The sequence below is a fragment of the Epinephelus fuscoguttatus genome, linkage group LG8 (genome assembly GCF_011397635.1).
Source record: "Epinephelus fuscoguttatus linkage group LG8, E.fuscoguttatus.final_Chr_v1".
In the NCBI taxonomy this organism is placed as follows: Eukaryota; Metazoa; Chordata; class Actinopteri; order Perciformes; family Serranidae; genus Epinephelus; species Epinephelus fuscoguttatus.
Window position 1 is genome coordinate 31,520,196 of NC_064759.1, and position 27,979 is coordinate 31,548,174.

The 27,979-nt window shown below is 40.2% G+C and overlaps 2 protein-coding genes across 4 annotated transcripts; one reads left to right on the plus strand and one right to left on the minus strand.

Moving 5' to 3' along the window:
* The first annotated feature begins 731 nt into the window (after positions 1 to 731).
* On the plus strand, positions 732 to 6,026 carry LOC125893308 (B-cell receptor CD22-like). 2 transcript variants are annotated; one of them, XM_049583896.1, is made up of 11 exons: positions 732 to 767; positions 870 to 922; positions 1,037 to 1,375; positions 1,455 to 1,679; positions 1,924 to 2,196; positions 2,852 to 3,139; positions 3,241 to 3,319; positions 3,995 to 4,025; positions 4,443 to 4,613; positions 4,708 to 4,808; positions 5,633 to 6,026. In XM_049583896.1, exons 2-11 carry the CDS (start codon positions 883 to 885, stop codon positions 5,682 to 5,684), a joined length of 1,599 nt encoding a protein of 532 aa, XP_049439853.1. In that variant the 5' UTR covers positions 732 to 767; positions 870 to 882; the 3' UTR covers positions 5,685 to 6,026. The 2 variants fall into 2 exon arrangements, with proteins under 2 accessions (XP_049439853.1, XP_049439854.1); XM_049583897.1 differs by having other exon boundaries at positions 4,446 to 4,613.
* On the minus strand, positions 5,634 to 27,859 carry hpn (hepsin). Of its 2 annotated transcripts, none has more exons than XM_049583898.1 (13): positions 27,483 to 27,859; positions 26,151 to 26,327; positions 15,644 to 15,751; positions 15,445 to 15,486; positions 13,852 to 13,981; positions 13,652 to 13,771; positions 13,420 to 13,460; positions 12,219 to 12,384; positions 11,928 to 12,118; positions 9,888 to 9,983; positions 9,601 to 9,743; positions 9,169 to 9,333; positions 5,634 to 8,636 (listed from the first exon to the last, which is right to left on the minus strand). In XM_049583898.1, the coding sequence occupies exons 2-13, from the start codon at positions 26,185 to 26,187 to the stop codon at positions 8,592 to 8,594; spliced, it is 1,284 nt and encodes a 427-aa protein (XP_049439855.1). In that variant the 5' UTR covers positions 26,188 to 26,327; positions 27,483 to 27,859; the 3' UTR covers positions 5,634 to 8,591. The 2 variants fall into 2 exon arrangements, with proteins under 2 accessions (XP_049439855.1, XP_049439856.1); XM_049583899.1 differs by having other exon boundaries at positions 26,151 to 26,349.
* Positions 27,860 to 27,979: the final 120 nt, after the last annotated feature.

The following is a 27,979-nucleotide window of genomic DNA, read 5'->3' on the forward strand; positions in this document are numbered from 1 at the left end:
CAACAGAAAGGAGCTTAGTGCAATTCTGCCCATTCACAGGAGGTTATGATCATCCCCTCATTCGCCATGCCACATGATGATAACTGAGCAAAATCCTTCCACTAAGCAAGGCTGTGAGAAAAAGCTAGCAAGTTAAAGTTATTTTTTGTCAAACACATGTTCTTTTGACTTCAAACTTTATTTTACTGTCCCAGGGACAGTCAGCCCTGAAGGAGCTCAACACCAAAATCCTGCAGTGGTCCAAGGAAGCATTGACACATCAGAGGACAGAAAATAAAACCATCTAGCCATTGCATTTGCAGTGGTTCATTGCACCATCACTATAGTTGACTATCAATTGCACATGGCAGTATAATATATCTAATGCACCTCAATTAACTTTAAACATGTCCTCTTGACACTAGTGAGACATTTGGAGACACGGTGGGAGAAACTGCAGGTGCTATTTTGCACGGTCCCAGCTGTGCTCTGTTGGATACCAAGCGTACTGCGTTGCTTGCTGTGGCTTGGCAGTGTGGCCTACTGTATAACCAATGGATCTATTGTCCCGGGCTTGTTTCCCCACATCCCAGGTACCTTTTACACCTGTGTGTGTTCAAATTCAGATCATATTATGTGAGGCTTTCTATCTTTATATAGTCAGCATGCAGAACATGATGATGACATGATGGGAGGAAGCAGGGAGGGGACGCCCTGCCACTTCTGCTTTTCATTCCACAAAATCATCCTCAGGAATGTACGAAGCAATAGTCGGCTGGCTGTAGTTGGTGAGTACTATGAACTTTGAGAAACACAGTTTCTTTTTTGACTTTGTTCTCTGCTGTAAACAGGTTGTACAGTGATCTGTGTCCTGTGTCATGATGTTGCAGGTTGATTTCAACAATGGAAAGTTTGATTCTGATTATTCTGGTGATAATGCCAGGTAAGGAAACACATTTTTTTAATTAATGCTTGGAAAAATGGTAACTGTGATCAAACTCTTAAAACAATCAATACATTTCATACATGACTGTATCTTTTTTGTTTTCACCCAAAGGTGTGTGGAGTGGAAACTGGAAAGTGACCTACACAGACCAGTGTACTTTGAAAGGGACATCAGTTGTAATCAAGTGCGAGTATGACTATCCTTTTGGTCATATTGTCACTTCTGTCGCCTGGTCTAAAGCCCTGTTTTTTTCCGGCAAATGGAGGCAGGTTTACCTCACAGGACTCCCTTCGCCCCCAGACCACTTTAAATATGTGGGCAACACCTGGGGTGACTGTAGTCTGAGGATCAACGATGTACAACACAATGATGAAGGACGTTACTTTTTTCATTTTGCGACAACACTCGACAGATGGAGAAGTAAAACATCTGCTCGTTTGTCCGTAAGAGGTAATGACTGAATAATGGGGGAAAAAGATTCATCAATTAAAACGTAACAAAAATTAATCAGCTTCTGTTTCTGAATCAGAGTTGACCACTGTTGTGCAGCCGAGCACTGTGACAGAGGGAGATAAAGTCAGTCTGACATGTTTGTCGGGTTGTCCTACACCTGTAAACATTGTCTGGTTCAGAGATGGACAACATGTACCAAATCCAGTCTTTCAAGCTGGGAGAGAGGATGCTGGGAGGTACCACTGTGCTGTCCAGGGACAAGAAGCGGCCAGCTCTGCCTCTGTGGCTCTAAATGTTCAGTGTAAGTAGAAAATAACAAGCAAATTTCAAATCTTAAGTTGTTATGCAAAGTTTCTGTGTCTCTGTTTTTACAAAGCCTTTAAGTCAGCCTTCATACCTCCTTACCATTCATCCTCAATTAGTATCTTTGCATTTTTGTCCTCATGCAGTGACACATTCATCTTTTAAACCCAAGCACACTCGAAACTTCATTGTGATTCACTGATACTATGTCAACTCTGTGCGGCTAAACATCTCTCAATCAGATGCTCCCAGTAATGTCACACTGTCAATGAGTCCATCGGTCGTCAAAGGAAGTTCGGTGACTTTCACCTGCAGCAGTGATGCCAACCCACCTGTGACACAAAGTGGATACCGCCTGTATAAAGACAGACACTTCATCAGCTCAGGACAGAATCACACCATCTCTGACATCCAGCCGAGCCACAGTGGACTGTACTACTGTCAGGCCTGGAATAACATCAGCAGGAGGGGCACCAGCCTGATTAACTCTACTGAGGTTCACCTCGATGTCCAGTGTAAGTACACTGACATGTCACACTCAGAAGTCTCATTTCAAATGTCTGTCTGTTACAGAAAGTGCATTGTTGTGGATAGAGGCACGCAGTTTAGACACACACAGGTTATTGTGCTCTAAAGCTGCATTAAAGAGGTGTCAAAAATTCACCCTGGACAGTAGGAGAGTGTCAGTCAAGTGACAGTTGAAAGCATGAAACTGGCAATTACCATATGTCACAACTTCCTCTCAGTTTTATTATTGCTCCAGTTTGGCTGTCTGACTATCTGTCTGTCTGTCAGATGTGTCAAAAAGTGAAAGGTGTAAGGACAGAGGAAGTGCTGATAAAATGTTCTTACAAAGGTTAAAGCTATACTGTGTGGGATTTTCCTCAAAAGTAATGCATAACTTAGACAGATGTAATCCCTCTAAATCATCACATAAGACCCATTAGTGATGTGTGGTGATGTACTTTTCTGCTGAGACTCTGCCCTCTGCCAGAAAAAAATCAGGCAAATTTGTACTGTATATAATGCAAATCATTTTTCCTCTTTTAGTTCTTCAGTTCTCCTCACATTTATCCCCCAGGCTGGGAACCACTGTAGATTATCTTTTTGACATAGCGACAGTACTATAGAATAAAACTGGTATCATGTTTAGTGTCTGTTCTTTTTCAGACCGCCCAGAGAACATTACCATTTCAATGGACCTGCCGTATGTTGTTGAGGGCAGCAGTGTAAATCTGACCTGCCACAGTGCTGCTAACCCTGCAACAGACAACTACACCTGGTACAGGAGTACTGCTTCCAGTTCCAGCTCCATGGTCTATGTGAGCTCAGGACAGGTGCTGTCTCTCCCCTCTGTGGAGGCGCCCCACACTGGACTCTACCTCTGCCAGGCCAGGAACACAGTGGGGGAAAACAACTCAACTGAGTGGCTGCTTGCCATGGAAGAAAAGACACATGGTTTGTGTCATATTTATTTCTCAATGCTGCTTTGTTCTTCAAGAAATGTCATCTGCAGAGTGCTTGATTTCCACTCCACTAACAGTAATCTAACCACACAGGCAGTCGGTCCCTCGCAGTCGTAGCTGGCATTGGAGTCTCTGTTTTGCTGACACTTGTGTTGGCTCTTCTTTTGCTCTGGTGAGTCAATGAAGGATGGGGGGAGGGAGTGTGACTGAATGACTCATGTCATTATTAATGTTAGCCTTCTCGTTTTCCACATGTTGTGTAACTTTTTTGATGTGATTCACCTGATTTTGTCAAGGCTGCATGTAGGACAGCATGTGCCATGTGTGTCATCTTAATTTCCATTTTGTTGCCACTTTCATACATGCCATTGTGCTCAGGTATATTAATAATATATTGACTATGTTGCTTGTTTTGTTAAAGTTAGAGCCGTGTTTTGTGTTTTAACATATTGAATGATGATCTCTAATAATAAGGGAAACGTTTAGCGTTAGTATCTATTCAAAAAGCCTAGTATAGATACAGAATTCCATTTATTTTTCATTGACTGTAGTTGCAAAGACATATACTGTGAGTTATGATGGTTGTTCTTTTTTTCATACACTGACAGTTTTCTTCAGCTCACCTCTAATAAGGTGAAAAATGGATGGTCAGTGAAAATGTGTGTACTAAGCAGCAGTTTATAGAAGTTTAAAGCTGCTGGGTTTCCCATTATTACAGAACCACCTCTCTAAAACGTGACAGTGAAGATTGAGCAACAATTAAGAATGTTCTTTTTTTAGTGGACAAACATTGATGCTTTTTTCCCCCATATTTACTGATTTATTTTGGTTTTTGTTGTCTTGGTAGGCTGAAACAGAGGACACATGCAGAGAAAAAAGTGAGTACGTCCCATATAAGTCATTAAATCTCTCAGTAATCTGATTAAATCTCATGATTTAGTGTCATACAAGGACTCTGGGGGGATTTTAAGTTCCCTCTCAAAGTCACAACTAGTAGACATAAACGCCTTTAAATGAGGATATAAACTGTCATAATGGCACTTTCGGTGTTTAGCAAGAGTCCCAACAATAAGTTCAAGAAGTAAGATATCTCAGTTTCCTGTGGTGTTTCCTCATTATGGAATTTTGTTCCTAACCTGAATTTCTTATTTTGCTTATGCAACATCAGAAAGTTTAGTGGAGACAAAGCACATGCTGACAGGTTTCCAGTCGGCATCTACAGTGAAACAGTAAACCGTAAATGGATCATTTACATTTAGCAGAAAATTTAATCAGAGTTGTCATGTCTGCTCCAGCAGCCTGTGTATGACTTCAGGCTCAGTGGGAGAGGCTCGAGCTCTTCAGCTTCTGAAGATCTATCTAACAGCATTTATGCCAACATCCACGTGTCGCCATCTTCTCCACCTGTTATTGCTGTTCCGGACATCACACTCCATTCACAGAGGAAGTCACGCCATGGACATGATGTAAATATGCTGCACAAACAGTAATGTTCAATGTAACACTTCCACTCACAACAATCAGATTTTGAGTGAAGTCGTTTCCCTCCTCTCCCCTCAGGCCTCCTCGGCTTATGAAGATGAGGTCACCTACTCAACAGTGACCATTACACCCAGAAACCCACATCGCACATACAACAGCAGATCAGCGCATGACTCCAGGTAGGTTTACTGTCCAAGTTGACCTGATCACAGCACTATAATGTCACTGCACCTTATTACTCACTGTCAAGCCTGTAGTCACCTGTTACTGTGCAGTCTTAAATAACAAAGTGACTAAAGAAGGAATGAAGAATACAGTATGTTTTTTTTTTTTTTTTAAAAAAAAAAAAAACTACAACTCCCTTTTTTGATAAGTAGGACTGTAAGATTTTATAATAACTGACTGGAGTCATGAGTGCATATTCCCTCCTCACCAAAGAAATGTTTGACCGGCCACTGAAAATAATCTTTTGAAATTAGTGCACTTTTTTCCAATCATTTTGCATCACTAAGAACACATTTGTATCACTTGCATCTTTGCAAAGACTGAATATGCAATCACACCACCTCTGAAACACACTGAATCACTTTTAGTCTGAAAACAGCATACAACTCTAAGAAATAAAAAAAATTTGCTAAGAGTATGACTGGAATTATTGTTTATTCATGTTTTCTGTCATTTTTTTATCTGTCAACTTTTCAGATGTTCAGTCTAAACATGTAATCTGGTTTAGCATATCAGCATCCACCTTAAAACCCCAACGTGTGAAACATATGTGAATAATCTCAGAATGCAAACTTCTCGTCAGGTCATTAAAACCCACATATGAAATTCTTTCTATGTCGACAGGCCTCATGCTGCGCAGTTTATTCTGTTCAGTATTAAAAGGGTTAATGAATGAAAATATTGCTTGACTGAAGCATCTGTATGTGGTGACTGTATCAGCATATTCAAAGGCTACAGTTAGGTTAAAAATTCACAAAAATTATAATTTCCTCCTCAGGTCCAAATCTGGAGAGAATGACAGCTCTGTGATCTACGCTTCACTCGCTTAATCTGGCTGAGTTTGACTGAAACCTTTTGCTCCTTTGAAGCAGTTTCATCATTATCAAGAAACCTGTGTTGTCTTGTCATGTGGCATGTTACTCTGAAGATAAGTTACGAAGAGTTCAGAGGTCAGTCTCTTAGGGGGGTTGAATAGAGCTATATGTGTAATACTCTAAATACAACCCTGCTTTCACAAGGGTTCAATTTTTTTATTTATAGTCATTTATACTCCAGTGTTTGCAAGGCTTTTTGTTTTTTCTAGTTTGTACAGTAACATTTACTGAATATCGATGTAGGAAATTTCATTTTACCTTTACTATTTTTGATATAATAAAGGATGGTTGTCTCTATTCAGTCTGTTGTGTCCCTGTAGGATACAGAGGTGCACACTCATCACTAACATGATGAGTGTGCACCTCATCATGTTAGTTGATGAGATAGTTGTACTGCTAAGTGAATAGGCAGTTAGCGTGGAGGAAGTGGGTATACTCTCCTATATATTGCAATGGCTTTTTGGCTGATAGGTGGGTATACTATAAATGGCCAGAAAAAGAAGTGGGCATACCCCGTATACCTGCGTATACCCTCCACTACACCACTGATGCTAAGGTATAATTAATGGTTACTGCAGTCTGTACAGTTAATACTTAAGATTTATTACAAAATAAATAAATAATTGTTATGTTATTACACTATGATTATGGGCAAGTTGTTTTTATTTGAATACAATACTCGTTGCAACAATTTGCATTTTACAATATTTATGTCTCTTGCACACATCATGATTGTTAAAAATGTACAAACATTAACAATTTTTCGAAAGTGGAAATATGGTTTGGGACTTTATGAATGGGTGAGGGTACATTATATTTAGGCAAGAGCTAGAAATCAGTGCCAGAAAGGGTTTAAGTGTGTTCACATCTGATCCTTCCTATAGGCCAGGTAAAGGATACAGATTCAGTAATACCTACTGTAGTAGAACTTTACATTTGATTTTTGATGATGTATGTTGATGTCTGTATTGTAAATACTGTTAAACATTCTGCGCTCATCAGAAGAGTGCTGTCATCTTTGTGCCTATGCATACCTTAAAGGTGGTCTCTGTAACATTCAGAGCATTAATATAGCAGCAAGCAACCATTTGCTTTGTAAAGATAGAGCAGAGTAATGGCACCCTGAGCAGAAAATGTCGTCACATTCCCCCTGTGTGTGACATGTTAATGCTTATGTGTATCCCACTGGCTAGTGCATCACCACTGCTTTGCACTGTGCTCATATGGCTGTTACCAGTAATACCAGGATGTATTGTGTAGTGCCCATCCATTGGTTCCCCGTGGCTGACACCGTTAGCTCTGTCAGTACCATTGCTGTTGTTCAGTGCTGTTTATGGAAATACCACTGTTAGCTGCCGGCCAGCTCAACCACCTCCATGCTGGGGGCCATGTGCACTTAAATTAAACACTCTGAATTTTGTACAGTGCCCCTTTAAAATTTATAACTTGCAGATTGGGTCAAAACCCTTCTCTTTTACAGTCCAGTATAGTCTTGAGAGCTTAAATATAGTGACAAATGATTATATAAATATATATAGCTGTCCCTTTGTGTCTAGACACAACTGTAATCTGAACCATACAAGTGAGCAAGTAACGATCCCAAACTTAGCATACTGCTGAAATACTTTATTGTGGTTTATGTTAAATATGACTGTGGGAGCAGAGGGGAAGTTTTAGTATATAATACTATACAGTGGTCATGGCTGAGTATAAACAGTCCTGCTAGTTAATAGGATGAGACATCATTAGCATTTCAAATTTGGTGATCAATACATGCTGCAGTAAAAGAAACATTTTCTGAGAACATGACTTGGGTTGTTATTGCACTCTTGGCTTTAAGATCTGTGGATCATGAAAACATCTGTACCATGTCTCAAATACACATCTACATAAACAAGACATTGACTAATATTTACAAGACATTGACAAAATACTGATTTCAATATATGCATCATCTTCACCAGTTCATGAGGGAATTTTAAGAAGACAGACCTTGCATGAATGATTATTTTCAAACAACAGTCAGGCTACTGCATAAAAAAAAGACATAACATGTATCATACAAGTACGTTGTGAGAGTTTAATTATAAAATGAGATGCTTACCGTGTGACGCTTGATGTGCGCTGTGATTTTACAAAATAAAGCTCACCAGGGAACGTTTCAGTTATCTATTAGCATCACTTATAAATTACTGACATTTTAGATCTCTAATTGTTTCTGTCTGTCCGCCCTCATCTTCAAGTTGCACAAAGTAAAAGTACTAAAAGAGTTGAGTTTGCATAAGATCTTTACTGATCTTTATTACACTGCACTCACTGTGGCCTGCTGTGCTCACTGGCTGCAGGAAGTCCGTCACTGAAGAAAGTGACTCATGTAGAACATGATAAAACCTCTACATGAGGAAGTCTCTTATTGTTTGAATCCTTGTAATTACATTTAGGATTTTTAAGGGTACAGTTCACTCCAAAATCCAAAATACACATTTTTCCTCTTACCTGTAGCTTTCTATCAATCTGCTATCTTAAATCCAGTATCATTATTCTAATATTATTTGACTTTTGGCTTTTATCAGCAGTTAACTTCATAACAAAAAAGTTAGTAAACTTCTGTGACTCTTTGCTCCGTCTGTCTATCTCTGCAGACATACAGAGTATCTATTAACATGGATGCAGTTGGTGGACATTTAACATGTGGAAAGTTCAAGAAGAAAATCTAGGTAAGAAGGAGAATCTGGAAGCTGTGATATGAGGGCAACGTCACAACATTTCATTCCCCCGTCCAACAGTCCTTGTTGACATCGTCAGAGTCTTTTAATATTGTTTTCCAAGAGTAGAAAAAGTGGAAACATGGGAGCAGGAGCCTCATGTCCGGGCCATTTTGTGAAGCCCTGGTGAGCTCTGATAGTTCTGCAAGGGACACATGAGAGCAGAAATGAGTAAACACTCATCTGTTATGTAAAAAAAAAAAAAAACAACAACAAAAAAAAAACATAGATGTAGATTACTAAAACTTCAACACCAATTTTGTATGCAACTCAAACATCCTTACTCTGAGCATTACCGTTTGTGTATTTGGTCATGGTACAACACTTTATTGAGACATTTTGTTTCCTTAATCTGGCAATTACATGTTTTGTGTGTGTGTATGAAGAAAAATTTGCTTGTCCTCTACTGATCATTCTGTTTTCAATGCTATATATAAATATGTTGTGATGTGAAATGCTTTGACGTTTAAAAGACTACAGCTTAACACACCAAATGATATTTTTGTTCATGAGAATGAGGCCACGTGTTTGCATATGAAAGTGTGGGAGTGTTGTTAGTAAGTGGTTTATAGATGGCCTTAATGCCAGCAAGTTATGGTTCTGTAGTTATTGGCAGTCAGTTCATTTAGTATTAGAAGCACAGGTATAATAGAATAAAGTGTCCAGTCACTCACCCTCATGGCCGTAGATATCCAGGGCAGAAATCGGGACACTCTGGTGTAGACGCCAGGTTTCTTGGCCATGGCACAGCCTATTCCCCAGCTCACCACCCCCACCAGACGATACCGCCTGGTCTTTGACAGGCAGTCTTCTACCACAAAAGGACCGCCGCTGTCTCCCTGAAACCACAGACGATTACAGCAGTTCACACGCACATTATAACTACCCATTTCAGGCAAGCATGAACAGGAATTCAAGTAAATAGGAATGCAATAACATATCAGTCAACCCAGTATAGGCATTGGGCACACACAGGCATTCAGAATATATGCAGAAAAACAAGCATCAGATTAAATAAAGTTTCATATGAGAACATATTAGAGAATGCAGTTCACTTATTAAAAACCCAAACACACCAGAATGCATACACACAGGCACACTCTGACCTGGCAGGCATCAGTGCCTCCTTTCTCATAACCAGCACAGAACATGCTGGTGGTGATCTGATTGTCGTAGTAATCAGGAGCGTTACAGACAGCGTCGCTGATGATGGGGACGTTTGCTTCCTGGAGAACCTCTGCTTGAATACCTGCGAGTGAGAAATAACAAAAACATTAAAAACTTGGCACCAACCGCCGGACAGACCAATGGACAAACAAACCGAAAACATGATGCAAACAGTGTCATCCAACATCAAAAAACATTGTAAAGCTGTAGTGAAATGTCGACTCACCATAGTAATCTACGTTTCCCCAGCCTGTCACTGTTCCCATCTGTCCGTCTATCAGTCGTTGACCATATGCTGGCAGGCAAATAGGCTGGATATATTCTACACAAAAAGACACAAGCATAGGCATAGATATTAGATATTAGTAAACTTGTGTACATAGTAATACTTCACCATCAAACACACAGTCATCCAAACTATTGCAACACCTGTCAGGACAGGGTCCCTAATCAGGGATTCAAACACTTAAATACTCTAAGCACGTTAAGTAGCACTGAAGATTAATAAGTTCCAGCTTATTATATCCTTGCATTCAGTCTTCCCATGAAAGTCGGAGATTCAAATCATCAGTTGAAGGCCCCTCAGTCGACTGAGATTGTTTAAGTTGAGCAGTTGTTTCTTTGTTGTTCACTTATCAGTGAGCTTTGCAGTGTACTTCGGGAGACGTTTTGGCCCCAAGATTTTGCTACACAGTAAGCGCTCTTGAGTTTTACGCTGCTCTTTGGTAGAGGCAACAGTGGACACGATGCAGTGGCCCAGAGGAGGAGAGACTTTGCACAGTAAGGCTCTGACATAACGTTATCTTCTCTCTTCTGCTTAGAAGTGGTGAATTTACAGCTCACAGAAACATACTACCATACAGTCTCTTGCTTTTGTTCGATATCTAGTGTTGGTAAGAAGAAAAAAAATCCCATCTGTCATTTGCGCGTTAGTTTACTACATTGCATGATTGCAGCTGTCACACTCAACATCCCGCTGAACCCCATTCAAACTCTCAAACTGTATATGGAAAAAAAAAGAAACGAATCATCAAAAATACATATTGAACAACCAAATCTGATTCAACTGACATAATTCTGTATCGTGGACTGCCCTGGTCTTTGTAAATGGATGCCTGGAGTAGTCACTGGCCAAGAAACACCATTCATCAACACCATACACAGTAATAATGAACTGAAACTGTAGATTTTTGTCACTTCAGTCTATTTCTAGGTTCCTGCTCCCATTTCTATGTAATATCTTTTCAATTATTATCATCTGTACACAGGATAAAAGAGATCAAGTCTCACTGAATCATGCTGTTGAAGTCAAGGGTTAATTAATGAACAAAACATGTATGAAACAGGTAACTTAAAGTAATAATACAGGAGATTAAAGCTATTAACTGCATGATTTTCTATTACTCTATAAACAAAACTGAAACAGTGCATTGTACAGAGAGCCATTTGACTTAGACTATCCTTTGCTTGTGTTATTTGCACTCCAGTGGACCTCATGTTGTGGTTGTAATTACAAAGGCCAAACACTAGATGTCAGACACGACACACTGAATCATTCCTTTTAGAGTTTCTTTTTCAAGTGTCTTCTGTTGCATAATAGGACACAATTACTTTATCTGGAGCTGGTTTCAGTATGGCTGTAAATCAAGTTTCATTTACATGTCAGAAACTTGAGCCACTGTGTGTCTTTTTTTGGACAGATGTAATGGTAATACATTGTACCTGCACTGAGATTTTGTCATTTGTCTACAACCCGTTAAGTATGTTGATATAGTTTTATTTAGTTCTTAGACTGTTAGAAATGTGCAGAGCTGTGACATACACTGTAACACAGAATTAACCTCTGTTTCTCAAACCAACAGTATAATGCCTGTGTAAATCACACTTCTCTTCATCCTTTGGCATGTGTCAACACATGACAGTAACTTTACAGACAGACGACTCTCGTAAGAACTACTGTAACTTTCTCATTATCAGCATGTAAATATTTAACTGGAGGAGTCTTTATAAGAAAGCATGACACACAGGAGGTACTGGTGGTTACATCCTGTTCAGTGCTGATATATAACTATGTTGAATAAAAGAACTTTTGTCCTGCTGACTCAAATCTTGGAAACAGGAAACCTAAACCAGGTGAATGACCATAATGTCTGACTCTCTGTGTCCCCCTAGTCCTCTCTATGTCTTTGTCCTCATCTCTAATCACTGTCATTATTTAATCAAATTATCAGGTGATTATTTGTGTATGACATTGTGTGCGACCTACCGTTGAAAGTGAGGGGGTGGGTGAGGGCCAGAACAGCAATATCCCTGCTGTTGTCATCAATGCTAGCATCTACAAAGGGCAGGTAGCTGCTGTGGTAAACAATGGTGTTCACCTCCGCCACGTTGGCATTGACTGGCTTACTATAGATGGAGCCCAGCAGCACACGCCAGCGATTGACGGTTCGATACCGCCTAGCATGAAATAAAAAAATAAAAAAAAAAATCCAATTAGTCTACCACATGCTTAAAAACAAAACCTGACTTCTGTAAAAATCCAGGCTTGATTACTCACTCTCGAAAGCAATGAGCTGCTGAGACAATCCAGCGATTTGAGATGATGGCTCCTCCACACTGATGAACTCCATCATACTCTAATCTGACCTGCCAAGGCCAACTGCCCTGCCTGGCATCCACACCTCCAACTATGCGGTCTGCTGCAAAACTGCGCCTGCCACAGTCTGCCAAGGAGACAGAAGAGAGAGTTTACTGTCCTGGTAAACTGTAGGTGAAAGATTTAAACATATATAGAAACAGAGAAAGACAGAGTATACAAGAATGAGAATGGGTGAGTGAAAGAACAGAAAACCAGTGCCATAAAAACCTAAAAAGACCAGATCAGACCAAAGATTCACGAAGAGACAAAACAGCTCACAAATGTTGCAGGGAAAAAGTTGCAGTGGCGTGAACGGACAGAAGCCATTTCTACCTGAAAAGCCGAAAGTTTGAACTGAAATACAGAGTCACTGCTGTGGAGGCATTACACCGTCTTGTCTAGTTGCATTGGTGTAAACCACAGACAGTATACTATATATATCACTGGTATAAACTGGCAGGTTTTCAGAACGTTGCAGACAGGTGCATTGCTTGTGACAAGAAGAGTTGCAAGTTTCAACTTGTCTCGTTGCAAATCTTTGGTCTGAGCAGGGTTGAAAGGTGTACTATGCAAATCTGTCGGTCACTGATTGTAAACACACTCACCAGTGAAAATTAAGACAATCCCAGATTCTCTCTGGTTTGGTGTTTCACCTTGCTATGTTTCTGGTTTTTCAACACTGTATGTCTTGGATGCCTGCTGCTTACAGTCTGGCACCTGGTCACTACCTTTTCATAAAGCCACGACCTCACCTGAGCACTGGGGGGATACACACCCATAAACATCCCGGAGACAGAAGAGAAGAGGAACATACAAAGGGCCCACACACTTCTAGCGGGTCATAAGTGATGACTGAGAGGGATTACCTCTGTATGAGTCTATACATTGTTTTTTTTTTAGGAAAATCCTGCATAGTATATCTTCATTTGAATGTTAGTTAAGCAGAAAGATGGACAGAAACACTGACAGACACGCTGGCAGGCTGAAGAGTAAGAAACACATATAACAAGGTGTATGGCCCAGCATGTGTTGAAAGATGAGCGGTGGGTCTACGGTATCTGAATATAAAGTGTGCCAGTGTGTCAAACAGAAGGAGTGCAGATCTGAGCTCACATCTTACCTTGACACAACAGTGTGAGAACCTCCCTGCTCTCACAGTCACTGAAACAAAGACAGACAAAGTTAGTAACAGCCTGACAGAGGAAAAGAAACCATCCAAACAGCAGTGCTCTCTGTGTTAACCGAGTAGACGAGTGAAAGAAAAGGCAGCAAGACCAACAGAGAAGACAGTGTGGTTGAAGGTTAGACTGCTGTGAGACAGGTGCAGGATCAAATAGGCAGGTGTTTGTTACCATGGGAACAATGAGTCTTTGATTTTCTTGCTGTAGCTGAGCTCCTGCTGTCTGACACAGAAGAACTCTCCGCCATCTCCACTGGCCTCTGGCACCGATGTCACTGAGTAATTCACCACACTAAAACAAACACACACACTTCAGTCCTGTATCACACCATGCTGCATAAAAACACCAATATAACTGTAAAAATATCTCACCTGATAAAGCCAACTTCTTCACAGCTTATGCTAGCTAGCAGCTCATTGGCTGGGGAGGAACACACCTGACGCCACCTCTTGTGGGTCGAGTCAAATACCCGGAGACGCTGGTCAGCAGAATTTACCTGGACTGCAGGGAATGACATAGGGATACTTTTAAAACAAGCTGGATACAATAGTATGCACTTCTGCTTATCTGTAATGTATATTTTCATTTTCTCACTGTGATGATGATTGATGTTATTTTTAATGAGCCCAGAGATATTTACCTGCTTCTATCCTGCTCCTGTTCAGCAACATGTGGCACACAAACATATCTTTCCCTTGCCTGTTTGTGCATTACACCTCTGAGCTGAGTCTGTTTTGATTGGCAGCGAAGCTACTTTTGTTTTTAGCTACTGTAGAACCTTTTTAAAAATGTAATTGTCTTATATTTGTTTTTCACTCAGGTAACTACAGCATAGGGCTGCTCTGTTGTTGCAAAAATTGTTATCACAATTATTTTGGTCAATATTGAGATCACAATTATTAATCACAATAACTCATTGAATCTGGAAAAATAATGCATTTATTGCACATTAAAAATGAACTTCTCTTTTTGGATTTTGTTGAACTTTAAATATAATTTGACTGAAAAAAATTTGGCGGCACGGTGTTGTGGTGGTTAGCACTGTCGCCTCACAGCAAGAGGGTTGCCGGTTCGATCCCGGGTGTGGGAGCCCTTCTGTGTGGAGTTTGCATGTTCTCCCCGTGTCAGCGTGGGTTCTCTCCGGGCACTCCAGCTTCCTCCCACAGTCCAAAGACATGCAGATTGGGGACTAGGTTAATTGATAACTCTAAATTGTCCATAGGTGTGAATGTGAGTGTGAATGGTTGTTTGTCTCTATGTGTCAGCCCTGTGATAGTCTGGCGACCTGTCCAGGGTGTACCCTGCCTCTCACCCGATGTCATACCGCAAGACTTGACTTGGAGACACCCTGAGCTGTTGGCAAAAGAGCTGTGGACTGCTCTTACTCCAAGCAGCATGCATGAATGAATTAGAAAACAATATATTGGAATATATTCCTAGCTTTTCCCCTGATGGTCGCTGAATTTGTTGCGAGTCTCGAAGAAAAGTTGCTAAATGTAGTAAGAAAGTAGGTAAGATGGCAACAGTAAGCACACCGCTGTAAAAACAAGGTTGCGCTGGATTTATTACAAGACAAAAACAAATCAAATGCGGCATAGTAGTCACTTCATCTTGATTATCTTATTATACCATAGGAATAATAATAAAACTTTGTTTTATAGCATTTTTCATGCAAAGTGCTTTACAAAAATTTCAATGTCTATGTTAAACTTTGTGTTTTATTTCTGCGAACAAACCAACAGGACCAAGCACATACTGTTTCCCCCTTGTGGAAATAAAAAAGATATGTAATTCAAGTTCAGGTAGCATTTTTCTTAATATAATAATCAGAAGTTACAGCTCCTCTGTAGACATTAAGACTAAAAATGTGTCCCTGTAAGTATAGCTGTGCCTAAAATCTGGTAAAAGACTGGTAAATAGAAATCCATGAATTTGAAACCATCACCCTGTCCTCTTTGACTCACCATCATACAGTCCTGTGTCTTCCTCCATTGTGCAGTATGAAACTACAGAAGGGTGACAAAAACAGCAGTCACTAACAAATAATGAAAGACTGATCATCAGATTTTTGATCGTGAGCACTACACAATATAATCTACAAATCATATGTTTGGTGAAAATATGTGTATGTAAGTGTGTATGTGTAAAAGCGTGTGGTCTGACCTACGGCCCAGACAGCTGCTCCAATGGCTCCTAAGGTCATCAGTGTCACACACACCCCAATCACACGGCAGGGGGTCAACACACAGGTCAGGGAGATTCCCCTGTTCCCTGCAGACACACACACATATTCATGAATGTACATACACTTATTTGACAGTATATATAAACAGAGACACAAACATGAACTGCCATATTATGCACATGCAGCAAACACAGGTGGCTGAAGAAGACTTGGGTGAAATCAAAACAACAAATAGTATAACAGTGAACTAAAGTTAACTGTGTTGCTGCTGACAAATATATGTACGTACAAATATTTGACAAAATAATACATGGCAGAAGTTGAGACTAGTATTTAATCTGGATAACTAAGCCACCCTACAACAAACATCAGCAAAATGACTGGTTTCAGCTCACTGTCCCATGTGAAGGGGCATGCTGCACATTTCCTGGCACAGAATGAAAAGTACAAATGACACTGTTTCGATCAATAGTCTAAAGTCTAGCATTTCTCCACAAAGCAAGAACAAACTTTTAAACTAGGATATAGTGCCAAGTCTGCCCCGTGTGCACATACAATATGTGTGCGCACATGCATGCGGCTGTTGCTCTCAGTATGTCCCTCTCTGCCCCTGTTGCTGCTCTGAGCAGAGTTTATCAATCTGTCCCACAACTTAGAGTTAATACACATTTTCAGTGCAGACATATTATGAAATAAAAAAAAACATTCATGCTGGCTCACTGTCATGGTTTACTAGGACATTTATGATGGTACAGAGCCAAAACTAATCTCATTGTTTCCACCTGTGTTTTTGCTGTTGTAAGTAAGGTCCACTGATATTTCATTCTTCTCTCTTTTCTCTTGCTTTCCTCCTCTACTGTCTGTTTTTGCTGCCTTGAACTAGTGTGGAGGAATGGAGACGAGATTTAGAAACTGAGCAAATATTATTGAATACACAAAGATCCTCTCTTCATGTGAGCTGTCAGCCTGCCAGGCACATATCTTATCATTAAACACAGCTCAACTCATTTCACTTCCCATTAACAACCATTTGCACAAACGGTCATCATCATCAGCAGCAGCAGCGGCAGCAGCAGCAGCAGCAGCAGCAGCAGCAGCAGTTAGAGCAAAAGTGCAGACAAAAACAGGAGGCTAGGTTACATCTCTTGACCCAGACACACATCAATCTGTTGCTTTAATCTTTATGACTCCAATAAAAACTTCACGTGGCCACTAACCACCATGCTATATTAATGGAAAAAAACCCAATAGGCCTTTTTCACAGAAGTCATTCTGCCTTGTCACAGATCGAGCTCATTATATTGATGAACATTCCACTTTAAAGGTCCTGCACACCCACACGGATGTTTGTCAATAATTATGGCTTATTACACTTCTGCTTATCAAATTAAAACAAATCAAATCAAATCAAACCACACTTTATTTACATAGTATCCTTCATACAATCATGCAGCCCAAAGTGCTTCACAGAGTAGGATTAAAACAGCACAGAAAAAGTAAGTGAGATGTTCAGTCAGTTTAAGTGTATGTGCTGTATTCAAAAGATTTTAACCACTTTATCTTGCCATCAGACAGCCCTTTCAAAAAGAGAATTGCAAGTGAATATCTAGACATCACAACAATAAGTGATAAAATATTTAAAATAAATAACATTTAAAATAACAAATTCATACAAAAAAAGTAGAAAATGTCAAGGACAAGATTTAAAAACAGGGGCAATAAATGTACCATTATGTTAAAGCCAAGCTAAAAGCATGTCTTAAGGTTTCTTTTGAAGATGCTCAAGTAGACTTGAGCAGCAGTGGCTAAACACTGATTCCCCATGAATTTTTGTTGAAATCCTAGGGACAACCAGCATGCTAGCAGTAGAGGAACTGAGAGAGGCACATATCTAAGAAGCATGTCTGAGAGATAAGCTGGTGCCAGGCCATTTGGTGATTTCAAAACTACTGAAAACTAATCTTAAAATCAATTCTTAATCTGATAGGCAGCCAATGCAGTGATTTAAGAATAGGAGTTATATGTGTTCTCTGTCTCAGCTCTTTTGGGTAGACCAAAAAAGGCAGCATTACAATAGTCAAGCCTAGAGGTAACAAAGGCAACAATGCGTACGTTTTTCCGTGACAGCCTGAGAAATAACATATCTAATGTGCGATTCAAAGCTGAGGTCAGAGTGCAAGATAACCCCAAGGTTTAGACCTGCTCCGTGGTATGGAGAGCTAATGACTGAAGGTGTAGAGACAGTTGTTCTCTCTGGGCTTTTGCCCCAAATATTATGATATCAGTCTTGTCTTCATTCAGGAAGTTAACTGACATCCATACATTTATGTTGGCTGCTGAAGCTGGGTAAAGCTATTAGATTTATGTGTCATCACCAGTAAGTATGTTTTTTTAGCCTAACAGGTGCTGACTTGTCAGGAATAACAAAGGTGTTGCTAATAACATGGCTGCATTAAATACTGTATAAGTATTCAAGTAAGCCATCACAGTGTGATGGTAAGCCAGCATGCACAACACCAGGCCCCTAAGCTATGGAAGCTAAAGGAAAAAAATATGGTGTCCCTGCTGAAAGGACAAACGTAACCTTAGGTTATGTACATTAATATTAGCTATTGACTGTAAAGTCTGTGTTTGATATTTTTGTTATAAAAGAGCAGGAAAACTGAGCTGCTATGGAAGTAAGTGGACTTATGTTTATTACACTGCATGAGACATTCAGGAGTGCAATAGTAATACTTTCCGTCAACGTGCAAGGAAACAACTGGAGATACTGTAAGTATATGAGTCTTCCTTTCTAATCAAAGAAAACACTCTACATGCCAAGTTTCCTTCCTGCCAAGGCCTACCTCCGACATGCTCTCAATCTTATTTTCTTTAAAAACAGTTGAAGGAAAGAAATCATATGTAAATGTACAAAGGAAAGTTGTTTTGTGCTCCTGGACAGTTTTTCAGGATAGTACCTACATCAGTTAGTGAAGAGGCATTTTTCATTTCCTCTTTAAAGGGGGCATAGCAATGCTGGGGTTGGTCAACATTTAACAAGTCATGCATGTGAGTCTTCAGGTTAATTTGTTAACACACGCAAACACACACTCCACTAATTGCTTGAGAGAGCCCACTTGCAACCTCTGGGAGTTGACTACCACAACCCAGCACATCTCAGCTACTTGCCTTATACTCTACCGATAGCTACAGTCAGACACGAACACAGCCTCTGACTGGTTCAACAAAGGCATCATGGACAGCAACAATAACTGTGTTCGACACAGAAAGACGGATTAATAATCACAGAGGACATTCAGTGTCGGATTTAACTTTATGGACATATTTTACAAAGACACTGCAGTTCAAAGATGAATTACAAAGCTTCTGAAAGGGATGTCATCACTGAAATGGCACAACAGTTAGCATTAGCTTCTGGGCTAAAAAAAAAGTCTCTCTTGCATGCAGCCTTCCAGAGATATTTAATGTTATAACGTTATGTCGTGGATGACATTGTTAACTTCAGAGTTAACTTCTAAAGTGTCCAGTGTGTTCTCATCAGTCCTGCTCAACAACACTCAGTGGTGAGACAGACTTGTACATGAAGCTCAAGTGGAAAAGCTCCACTTCAGTGATAACGTACTCAGTTTATTTTCTGATAATGTTTCAACTTATGTGACATTTATTTTTCATTGCGTGATCAGACAACTGCATGAGGTGTTCCACCTGCCAGAAGACAGAGTTTACGTACCTCATGCAAGTGTTAATGTTGAGCCCTGGCAACTCTTGTATTTCATGTCATTGTTTTTTCTTCAAAATTAGGCAGTTAATTACTGGTTAATGGGTTAAGGACTGTCAAAAGCATAATTACCTGAAACTGACATCCCTATGAGGCACTAACAGTTATCAACTCAAAGTTAGTTTTCTTTGTTTATGTGTAGACTCCTGAGTCTTGTGTCCCGAGCTGTGCAAGTAAACAACTACAGGAATGACAAGGAACCAGTGTTGTAGAGGACCACTTACACTGTTTGGTCCCACTGTTGCCGAATTTCTATGTTGTTATCAAGAAACAGGATAGCTGGGTAGACCTACTAATCCACTGACCCTAACCTCCTTCTAAGCTATCTCCTCACATCTGCTCCCTCCCTCTACACTGCAACCTCCCCCTGGCTAACTCTACCTGCCTCTTGTCTGCATCTGCCTCTGTACCCATCTCTCTTCTTCCTCTTCCCCCCTCTTTGTGCCTCCTGTCTGCTCCTCCTCCTCCTCTTCGGTACCTGTCCTCCCTTCCCCCTTACTTCCTCAGACTAACAAACATTCAGTCAGCATGATAATGATGTTAATGTTTCTTGGACTGTAAAAAAATCTGATTTATAAGTGACCCAAAGGTCTGAGAGCAACGAGGAGAACTAAAGCAGAAAAATGTGAGAGTGAGAAAAAGGAGTGAAGACAATGAGTATCTGATAAATGCCAATGGACATGTTATCTGAGGGGCATTCCAGGCTCCTGTTCATTCTTTCAGATTGTGTTTTCCAGGAAATACCCCAACATTTCCTCAAATCCAGCACATACACACCTACACTAGTGCTGCCCACCACCCTTGCTCACAGACTCTGTTCTTCTTCTTTCTTTCCCGATCTCTTCCCCCAACACAGCACTCTTCCCAATTAAATTGCAGGGCAGAACAAGCACTCTATTGTGTCCACCTCTACCTGAGACCACCCTCTGCCGTGTGTATGTGTGTCTGCATGTGTGTGTCATGAGTCAGGGTTCTTCTGAAATCACTCTGGTATTATGTGAAGGTGAGTACTGCAATAGTAAAAGTTGGTAGACAGTTGTGATTGCAGTTCACTGAATGTTGTCAAATAAGATGTATTATAATAACATGAACACTGTAGAGCTTTCGCATTATGTTTTAAGATTAAAACAGGGTTCACCACTGCGAGTCAGAGTTGTGAAACTGGATTGGACAGTGAGTGTGTTATTGTATTTTATACAACAGTTAGTTCCGACCGAGTAATTTGATTGGACAAGAGGCATTCCATGAGCGCTGATATAGAGTACAACATCACTGGGACATGTAACAGTAAAATCACTCTGCTCACAGGTGTTATAAATATAAATACAATTGTTAATTAACCAACTGTCACACCCGCTACATTGACACAAACTGACACTATAGCGTTACACCAAGAAGATGGATATTATTATTACTGATGAGGATGAGATAGAGTGGAAGCTGAATTCGGCTGTGCCAACATCCAGGTTTATCAGCCCAACTGGACGAAGTTACGGCCTGCGGCCTTGTGCCTATGACCGAATCACAGCCATGACGATATACAGTACAACATCACTCCATTGCTGAAGTAAGTATTGATGGAATGTTATACTAGTTAGTTGATGGCAACATTACTCTATCTACAATAGAGCTGCTGCGATAAATTAATAAATCAATGAGTTGTCAACTATTAGATTAATTGCTAACTAATATGATAATTGATTCCAGCTTCGTGATTGTGAATATTTTCTGGTTTTCTGTACATCTCTCTGACAGTAAACTGAATGTCTTTGAGTTGTGGACAAAACAATACATTGGAGGACATCATCTTTGGCTTTTGGAAACACAAATAGTCAAGTTTACTTACAGCCTATTCATTTAAAAACCAATAGCAATTTGACAACTTGACCAAAAGATGTGATCAACTGAGAAACGCTTATACTTTCTTCAAAATTGTAAACAACAAACTTACTTATGCTCAATTTATGCACAGTAAAATATGCATTTTCAACAGATGGTATACAATATGGTACACAATACATCACTGTTTTTGTTGTCCACCAGGAATATTTCACAACCTGTGGTGAACATTTAGGGCTTCCACAGCGTGACTGGGTAGTCTGTTGTCATGGTTTGTTGCTAAGGTGGTAAATAATGCTGGCACGAGAGGTACGAATTAGTCATCACGTTCTGTTTCTGGTCCATCCACACAAACACACTGTATATACATACATTTTATTCTGGGTTATTTTTGTCCTCATCCATGAGTCACATGACCAGACAGAAACAGCAGGATGGAAAAGGTTAACTGTGTCATGACTCACTCACTGGGATGTTGGGAGGGATACCCTTAACTTTGCACGCATCACACCCACCCCCTCCAGCAACACACTGTTGGGTGAAGCAAAGCAGCTGTGTACCAGATGAGATATGTGGACACTTCCTCCCCTCACCAACATTGGGAGAAAAAATGCACAAAATGCACAGACAACACATTCCACATTATGCAAAACAATCCCTTTGTTGGATAAATCAGCCAAGTTTTCTACTAAATGATAAGTTAATCTGTAATTTAAGATACAAAAGAAATAACACATCATATGGTATTTTTCTCATATGAAAGCTTTTTAGTTTCAGAAGTTTCAAAAATGCTAGTGACAAACTGTAACTGTTTGTCTTTGAAAAACTTATAAACAGAAAAGGGTTTCTCAGAAGTCATGGCTAGAAGCAGTAGAAGTCTATTTCCCTGTGGTGAACCCTCTGGCACTCTTCTTTTTCAGTGTTGGTCATATAGGTTTATCAGACAAATCAATCCAAACTCAAGGTCTGTAAAACCGAATCACAATGTTTGTTTACAGTAACTTCTGGGTAAAAACGTTCTGTGTCACGTAGATAAATCGAAACAGCACTGAGTAAACGCTGCCTCAGGTGGTCTGTTTTTGGCCACCTACAAAAAGGCTCACCTGAAAAAACCAACATCAGTTAAGGGTATGCGCTACATTTTAAAGATTTTCACCGCTTTACCTTGCCATCAGACAGCCCTTTCCCACAGAGAACTGACGCCATTCTCTCTCAGCCACCAAACTCCATTGACAAAAGCAGTAATTTTTCTTCGCAAAACACAGGAGTTGGAGTTGGGGTGGTGCATTGGTACAGTGGTTAACATTGCTGTCTCACAGCAAGAGGGTTCCTGGTTCTAACCTGGGGAGGGGGATTCGAACCCTGGGGTGGGGGAGCTCCTCCATGTGAAGCTTGTTCTCCCCATTTTCAGGGTTTTCTCTGGGTACTCCAGCATCCTCCCACAGTCCAAAGACATGCAGGTTGATTGGTGACTCTAAATTGGCTGTGAATGTGAACAGTTGTCTGTCTTTATGTGTCAGCCCTGTGATAGTCTGGTGACCTGTCCAGGGTGTACCCCACCTCCCACCCAGTGTCTGCTGGGATAGGCTCCAGCCCCCTCGCAACCCCCTAAAAGGATAAGCGGACACAGAAAATGAATTAACAAATGAAGTTGCTGGTCTACCTGGTCAACTTGGTCTACCTCGATTGGTTAGTTTGTAGGGTACAGCGGTGAAAATAACAATATAGCATTCACTTAAACTGATATTTCTTTTTTGGGGGTGGCTAAAATTTGGTTTATCAAAGACACTAGCAAAGCAGCACAGTACATAAAATTAGCACAGCAGAAACCTCAGATAGGTAAGGCCACCATGTTTTACTCTATATCTTACAGTTATTGCTGAAATTACTAAATTTACTAAAGAAGTAAACGCAGTAAAAGTCTGCTGATATCAAATATCGCCACAATTAAATTAATGACCAGTTGTCTATCCAGGAGTAATTGTTGTTGATTGTTGTTGACGCCATGATGATTTTAACCTTTTTTTCACAGTTTGCCCTGTTGTCATGAAGATGGGTCTGACATGCAAACAAGTAACTGCTTTAATTTCATTAATATCACTTTTATGGCCTCTTGTTTGTGCTAAAAATTTGTCATGAAAGTTAATTTTTGACCTTGAAAACAGAAGCCGATGTGCATGTACCATGTTTTGTTGTTTTACATATTAGGATTATGTCTATCAGGTCTCTTGACCCACTCCACACCTCACTGCAAAGTCAGCATCTGGTGAATGATCCTTTGTCCTCTTAAAGGCACTGACATTTGGACCTTAGGAAATTAGTGTCAAACCAGGACAGCCAGATTTTCAGACTCTGAATACCAAAAGGAGTTAAAAGGACTTCAAACTGAATACTCAAGAATCTTTCCTTCCTGAGTAGACTGATGTGAATCTCAATGTGGTAAGAGTGGTGTAAAGCAAAGATAACAGTATAGAAGCAGAGGAAAACCTCGCACACACAGAGATGAAGACAAAACAGCAGCTCTGACTCATACTTGTAGTGGTTGTCATGGCAGAAAAGTAAAAATAAACATAACCATACTGTGCCGTAAATATTAGTTAGATTAGAAATACACCCTGCCCTGTGTGATGGGACTGTTTATGTGTGATCGTGCATATCTGTGTCTCTGTACGTGCTCACACGTGTGTCACACTTAAGGTAAACACAGCTTGTTTCTGAAAACAGATGATGTCCCACCTAATCCGAGCACAGACTCACACAAAATAAGCCACACCATATGTGCCCCTCCTTGGCGAGACTGTGTTTCTCTTGTAATTACACACACCAAAGACGGTGCCTGATTCATTGCATCTGGGTGAACTCCCTTCAGTCAGAAACTACAAAACCAAACGTTAAGCTGAACATGTACAGACACAGAGCGTAAGTTACAGCACAGCAAGGACACCAAGAAAACCTGTTAATGACAACAGCAGAAGACAAAGAGATGATGTCAGTCTTCAACTAAAACTTGATGGAAGACTACTGGCTTCATCGTACTGGCACTCAACTTGTCCCAACGTAAGGTAGGTGTGCTGTTGTCTGGCGGGGTTATGGGTAAAAACATATAAAAGGTGAATTTATTGTCTCTATAAAGTGGCCAGCATTTGAGTTACACAGTTCACACTGACAGGAGTGCTTTCTAGCAACAGTAAAATAGAGCAAGTAATCTTATCTTTACTTCCATAACAGCATCATATAATAATTAACAGTAAAGTCATTAGGAGTCATAAGGCTGCATACAGTCAGGTCCATAATTATTTGGACAATGATACAGTTGTCATCATTTTGGCTCTGTACACCACCACAATGGGTTTTAAATGGGTTAAAGCAGCAGGATGAAAGCTGAAGTGTTTGGGGCACCATTATCTGCTCAGATTCAACCAAATGCTTCAAAACTCACTGGACGATGCTTCACAGTGCAGATGGACATTGACCTGAAGCATACTGCAAAAGCAAGCAAAGACATTTTTAAGGCAAAGAAGTGTAATGTTCTGCAATGGCCAAGTCATATCATCTGACCTGAATCCAACTGAGCATGCGTTTCTCTTGCTGAAGCCAAAACTGAGGGCAAAACACCCAAAACACAAGCAGGAAGTGCCGACGGCTACAGTAAAGGGCTGGCAGAGCATCACCAGGGAAGAAACCCAGCATCTGGTGATGTCTATGTGTCCAACACTTCAGGCAGTCATTGACTGTAAAGGATTTGCAACCAAGTATTAAAACTGACTGTTTAATTGATGATTATGTTAGTTTGTCCAAATACTTATGAGCCCTTAAAGTTGGGGGACTGTGTGAAGAAATGGTTGTCATTCCTACACGGTTCATACTACATTTTTGAAAAAATCCTTAAATGAAAGCTGAGAGTCTGCACTTTAAGCAGGTATTCATCGTTTCATTTAAAACCCATTGTGGTGGTGTACAGAGCCAAAATCATGACAACTGTATCATTGTCCAAATAATTATGGACCTGACTGTATCTGTCCACCACCTCCAACACAGCATTATAGCTCATGCCACATAACAGGACAGATGTGGATTCTCTGGTTTCCTTTTAAATGTGGTGTTTACCGATGGTGATGTGTTTGCTGGAGGTAGGAGAGCTTCATATTGACAGCAGCATGGGTACAGTGAGTTTGTTTATGACTGCCAGCAAGGGCATAGGTTTCATTTCAACATTTTTGGGGGGACACAGGGTCTTCAGGCAGAAAAAAACTGAGCATCAGAGACTTAATTTCCTGCATTCTGTTAAATGTAATGCACCGATTTGAGCCTTTTCTGCATCAATTTATGGTGTAAATGTCTTCAAATTTGTCAAACTAGAAGTCCTCTGCTGCTGTCATGTGGGGGTAGGGGCAAATGCAAGTGTTCTAAATGTTGTGAATATTAAGTGAGATGTGACCCCCTCCCCCTCTGAATCTATTTGCTGCAAGTACATGTAATTTGGTTAAAGCACAGTCCCAGTTATCAACATTGTGTAACTGGGTTGGAAATCTTATTGGATGAAACAAATATGTTAACCAATCCACTCATATGTTTTCCAAGCTTAAAGACAAACTTCAAAAATACAGCCAGAGATCATCGGAGAGAGACAGCCAGTCAGCTCTGAACAAACCAGTTAATGGTTAACTGTCAAGTGGACTGATGTCTGGTCCCAAATACAGAAAACAGGCAACATGAGCTGCAGCATGACCAGCACAGCATTTTAATCTCTGTGTGTGTGTGTGTGTGTGTGTGTGTGTGTGTGTGTGTGTGTGTGTGTGTGTGTGTGTAGAGGAGGGGTGAAGAATGAGTGCAAGAACAACAGTGTATGTAACATGTGCACTCACCCATCTTCCCCTCCGTCACAACTTTCTCAGCATACATCTGGATACAGTAGGAAGCAGACAGCAACAATAGAGAACGATGTATCTCCTTCCTTCCTTCCTTCCTTCCTTTCTTCCCTTCCTCCTAGTCTCCTTGACTCCTCAGGGCAGGTGGTCTGAGCCCTTGGCAGTCACTTTTGCCTGGTAATATAATATTGAGGGTCTTAAGTGAAAAACAAACACAATATTGGAGGTAAAATGTACATTTGTTTCAATAAACATCTGTCAAAAAGCTAACCAGATTCGGGTTAGGAGGGGGAAGATCACAATATTTTGCATGAGGATACTGTATTAATACATGGACATCAAGTACAAATTTCTAGTTACAAAAAGTATTAATATTGCAAATGCAAACCAAGCTTTTGAAGTGAGATGAACAGACTGAAAACCTAATGTTATGAGAGTATCATATCCATATTGTGGGGCGTCTGGTGATTCATATCCCTGAGTTAGACAGACTTATAAAATATAAAGCTTGAAAAGTTATTAAGTTTAGGTTTGCTACATACTATAACACTAATTCATAATACTACACATACTCACTACAACAAATAATATTACTTAAATTTTTGATCGATATGCTCTGAAGTACAAACAGGTTACATCACAGGTTTGTTTCAGAGTAGTTGTTTTTGCTTTGTGTTTCGTTAATTCACACACACACACACACACACACACAAAGACCCACCCATCCAGATCACCACATCTACTAACAAGCTCTCATAGTGTAATGTAATATTTCTGAGATAAAGAAACTTACAGTGAAAACACAATTGTATTAAGTCTATGTAATAAATTACTTTTGTAGTAACAGTATTCACTGTCCTCCAAACAGGAGGTCACAGTTATACATGTATGACACCACTGGGAGCAAATGGTCACAGAGGCATTATTATAGGGAGTTAAAGTGTATCTATAAAAGCTATATAAAACTTTAAGTCCTATTGTATATCAATAAGCAGTGCAATTTACAGGCAACAATATTTTAAACGCCTGTAAAATCAATATAAGTTAGACTGCAGAGGTCTTAAGATGGAGATGGTTGAACAGGCTTAACAGACTAATGAGCATTAAAAAGGTTCAGCACGATAAACTGTAATGGTGACGTAAATAAAATTATATAAACTGGCTACTTTATATTTAATTTCAAACAGCTACTAAAAACCTAGTGTTCATTGCCTAGAGCCAGGTAAACTTTAAACATTTAATGGTAGGCTACTAAATTAAGCAGCTAGCTCGCTAACAGTGTCTTTTCAGAGTCAGCATGAAACTGCAGGACTGAAACAAGTGACTCACCTGTCTTTTCTTGCAGCAGGTGGATTACTGGCCTCCGTTAGTGACAAATATCTTTCTTTAGTCCACTTTAAAGAATAATAAAAGCCCAAAAAACACTTGAGCCTCGAAGACAGGCGACAATACTGTTTAAACGCTAGCACAGATAAATCCCAGTTTGCAGTAAATCCTTTTTGCTCTCTTCACAGGTTACTGACCTCAGAGAAAGAAGAAAGGGAAAAAAAAGAGCAGCAAAGTTTCCAGCGACTGTTTCTATCAGCCAAAACCACCGACGCCCGCTTCTAACAGAAAGGAGAGAAACATTTGGAAGACTGGACTAATTGAGACAAAGTGTAGTGAAAGTTTATCCCAACTTTTGTCGGTTAGTGTGGTGGTCCTGTGTGCGGTCAGCTGCGCAGACGAGAGGGGCGCGAGTGACGTCAGCTTACGTTACTGAGTGGACAAACAGGGCGCGAGAGCTCTCAGGCTGTCTGAGCATGCAGACCTGCTGCAGGTGTACA

Excerpts from the sequence above, each read along its gene's own strand:
- LOC125893308 (XM_049583896.1), top strand. The coding sequence starts at position 883 with ATGGAAAGTTTGATTCTGATTATTCTGGTGATAATGCCAG. Across the intron at positions 1,680-1,923 it reads TGTGGCTCTAAATGTTCAGT|ATGCTCCCAGTAATGTCACA; the intron begins GTAAGTAGAAAA and ends TCTCTCAATCAG. Across the intron at positions 4,026-4,442 it reads GGACACATGCAGAGAAAAAA|CAGCCTGTGTATGACTTCAG; the intron begins GTGAGTACGTCC and ends TGTCTGCTCCAG.
- hpn (XM_049583898.1), bottom strand. The coding sequence starts at position 26,187 with ATGTATGCTGAGAAAGTTGTGACGGAGGGGAAGATGG. Across the intron at positions 15,752-26,150 it reads TGTGACGGAGGGGAAGATGG|GGAACAGGGGAATCTCCCTG; the intron begins GTGAGTGCACAT and ends GTGTGTCTGCAG. Across the intron at positions 9,334-9,600 it reads GAGGCACTGATGCCTGCCAG|GGAGACAGCGGCGGTCCTTT; the intron begins GTCAGAGTGTGC and ends CTGTGGTTTCAG.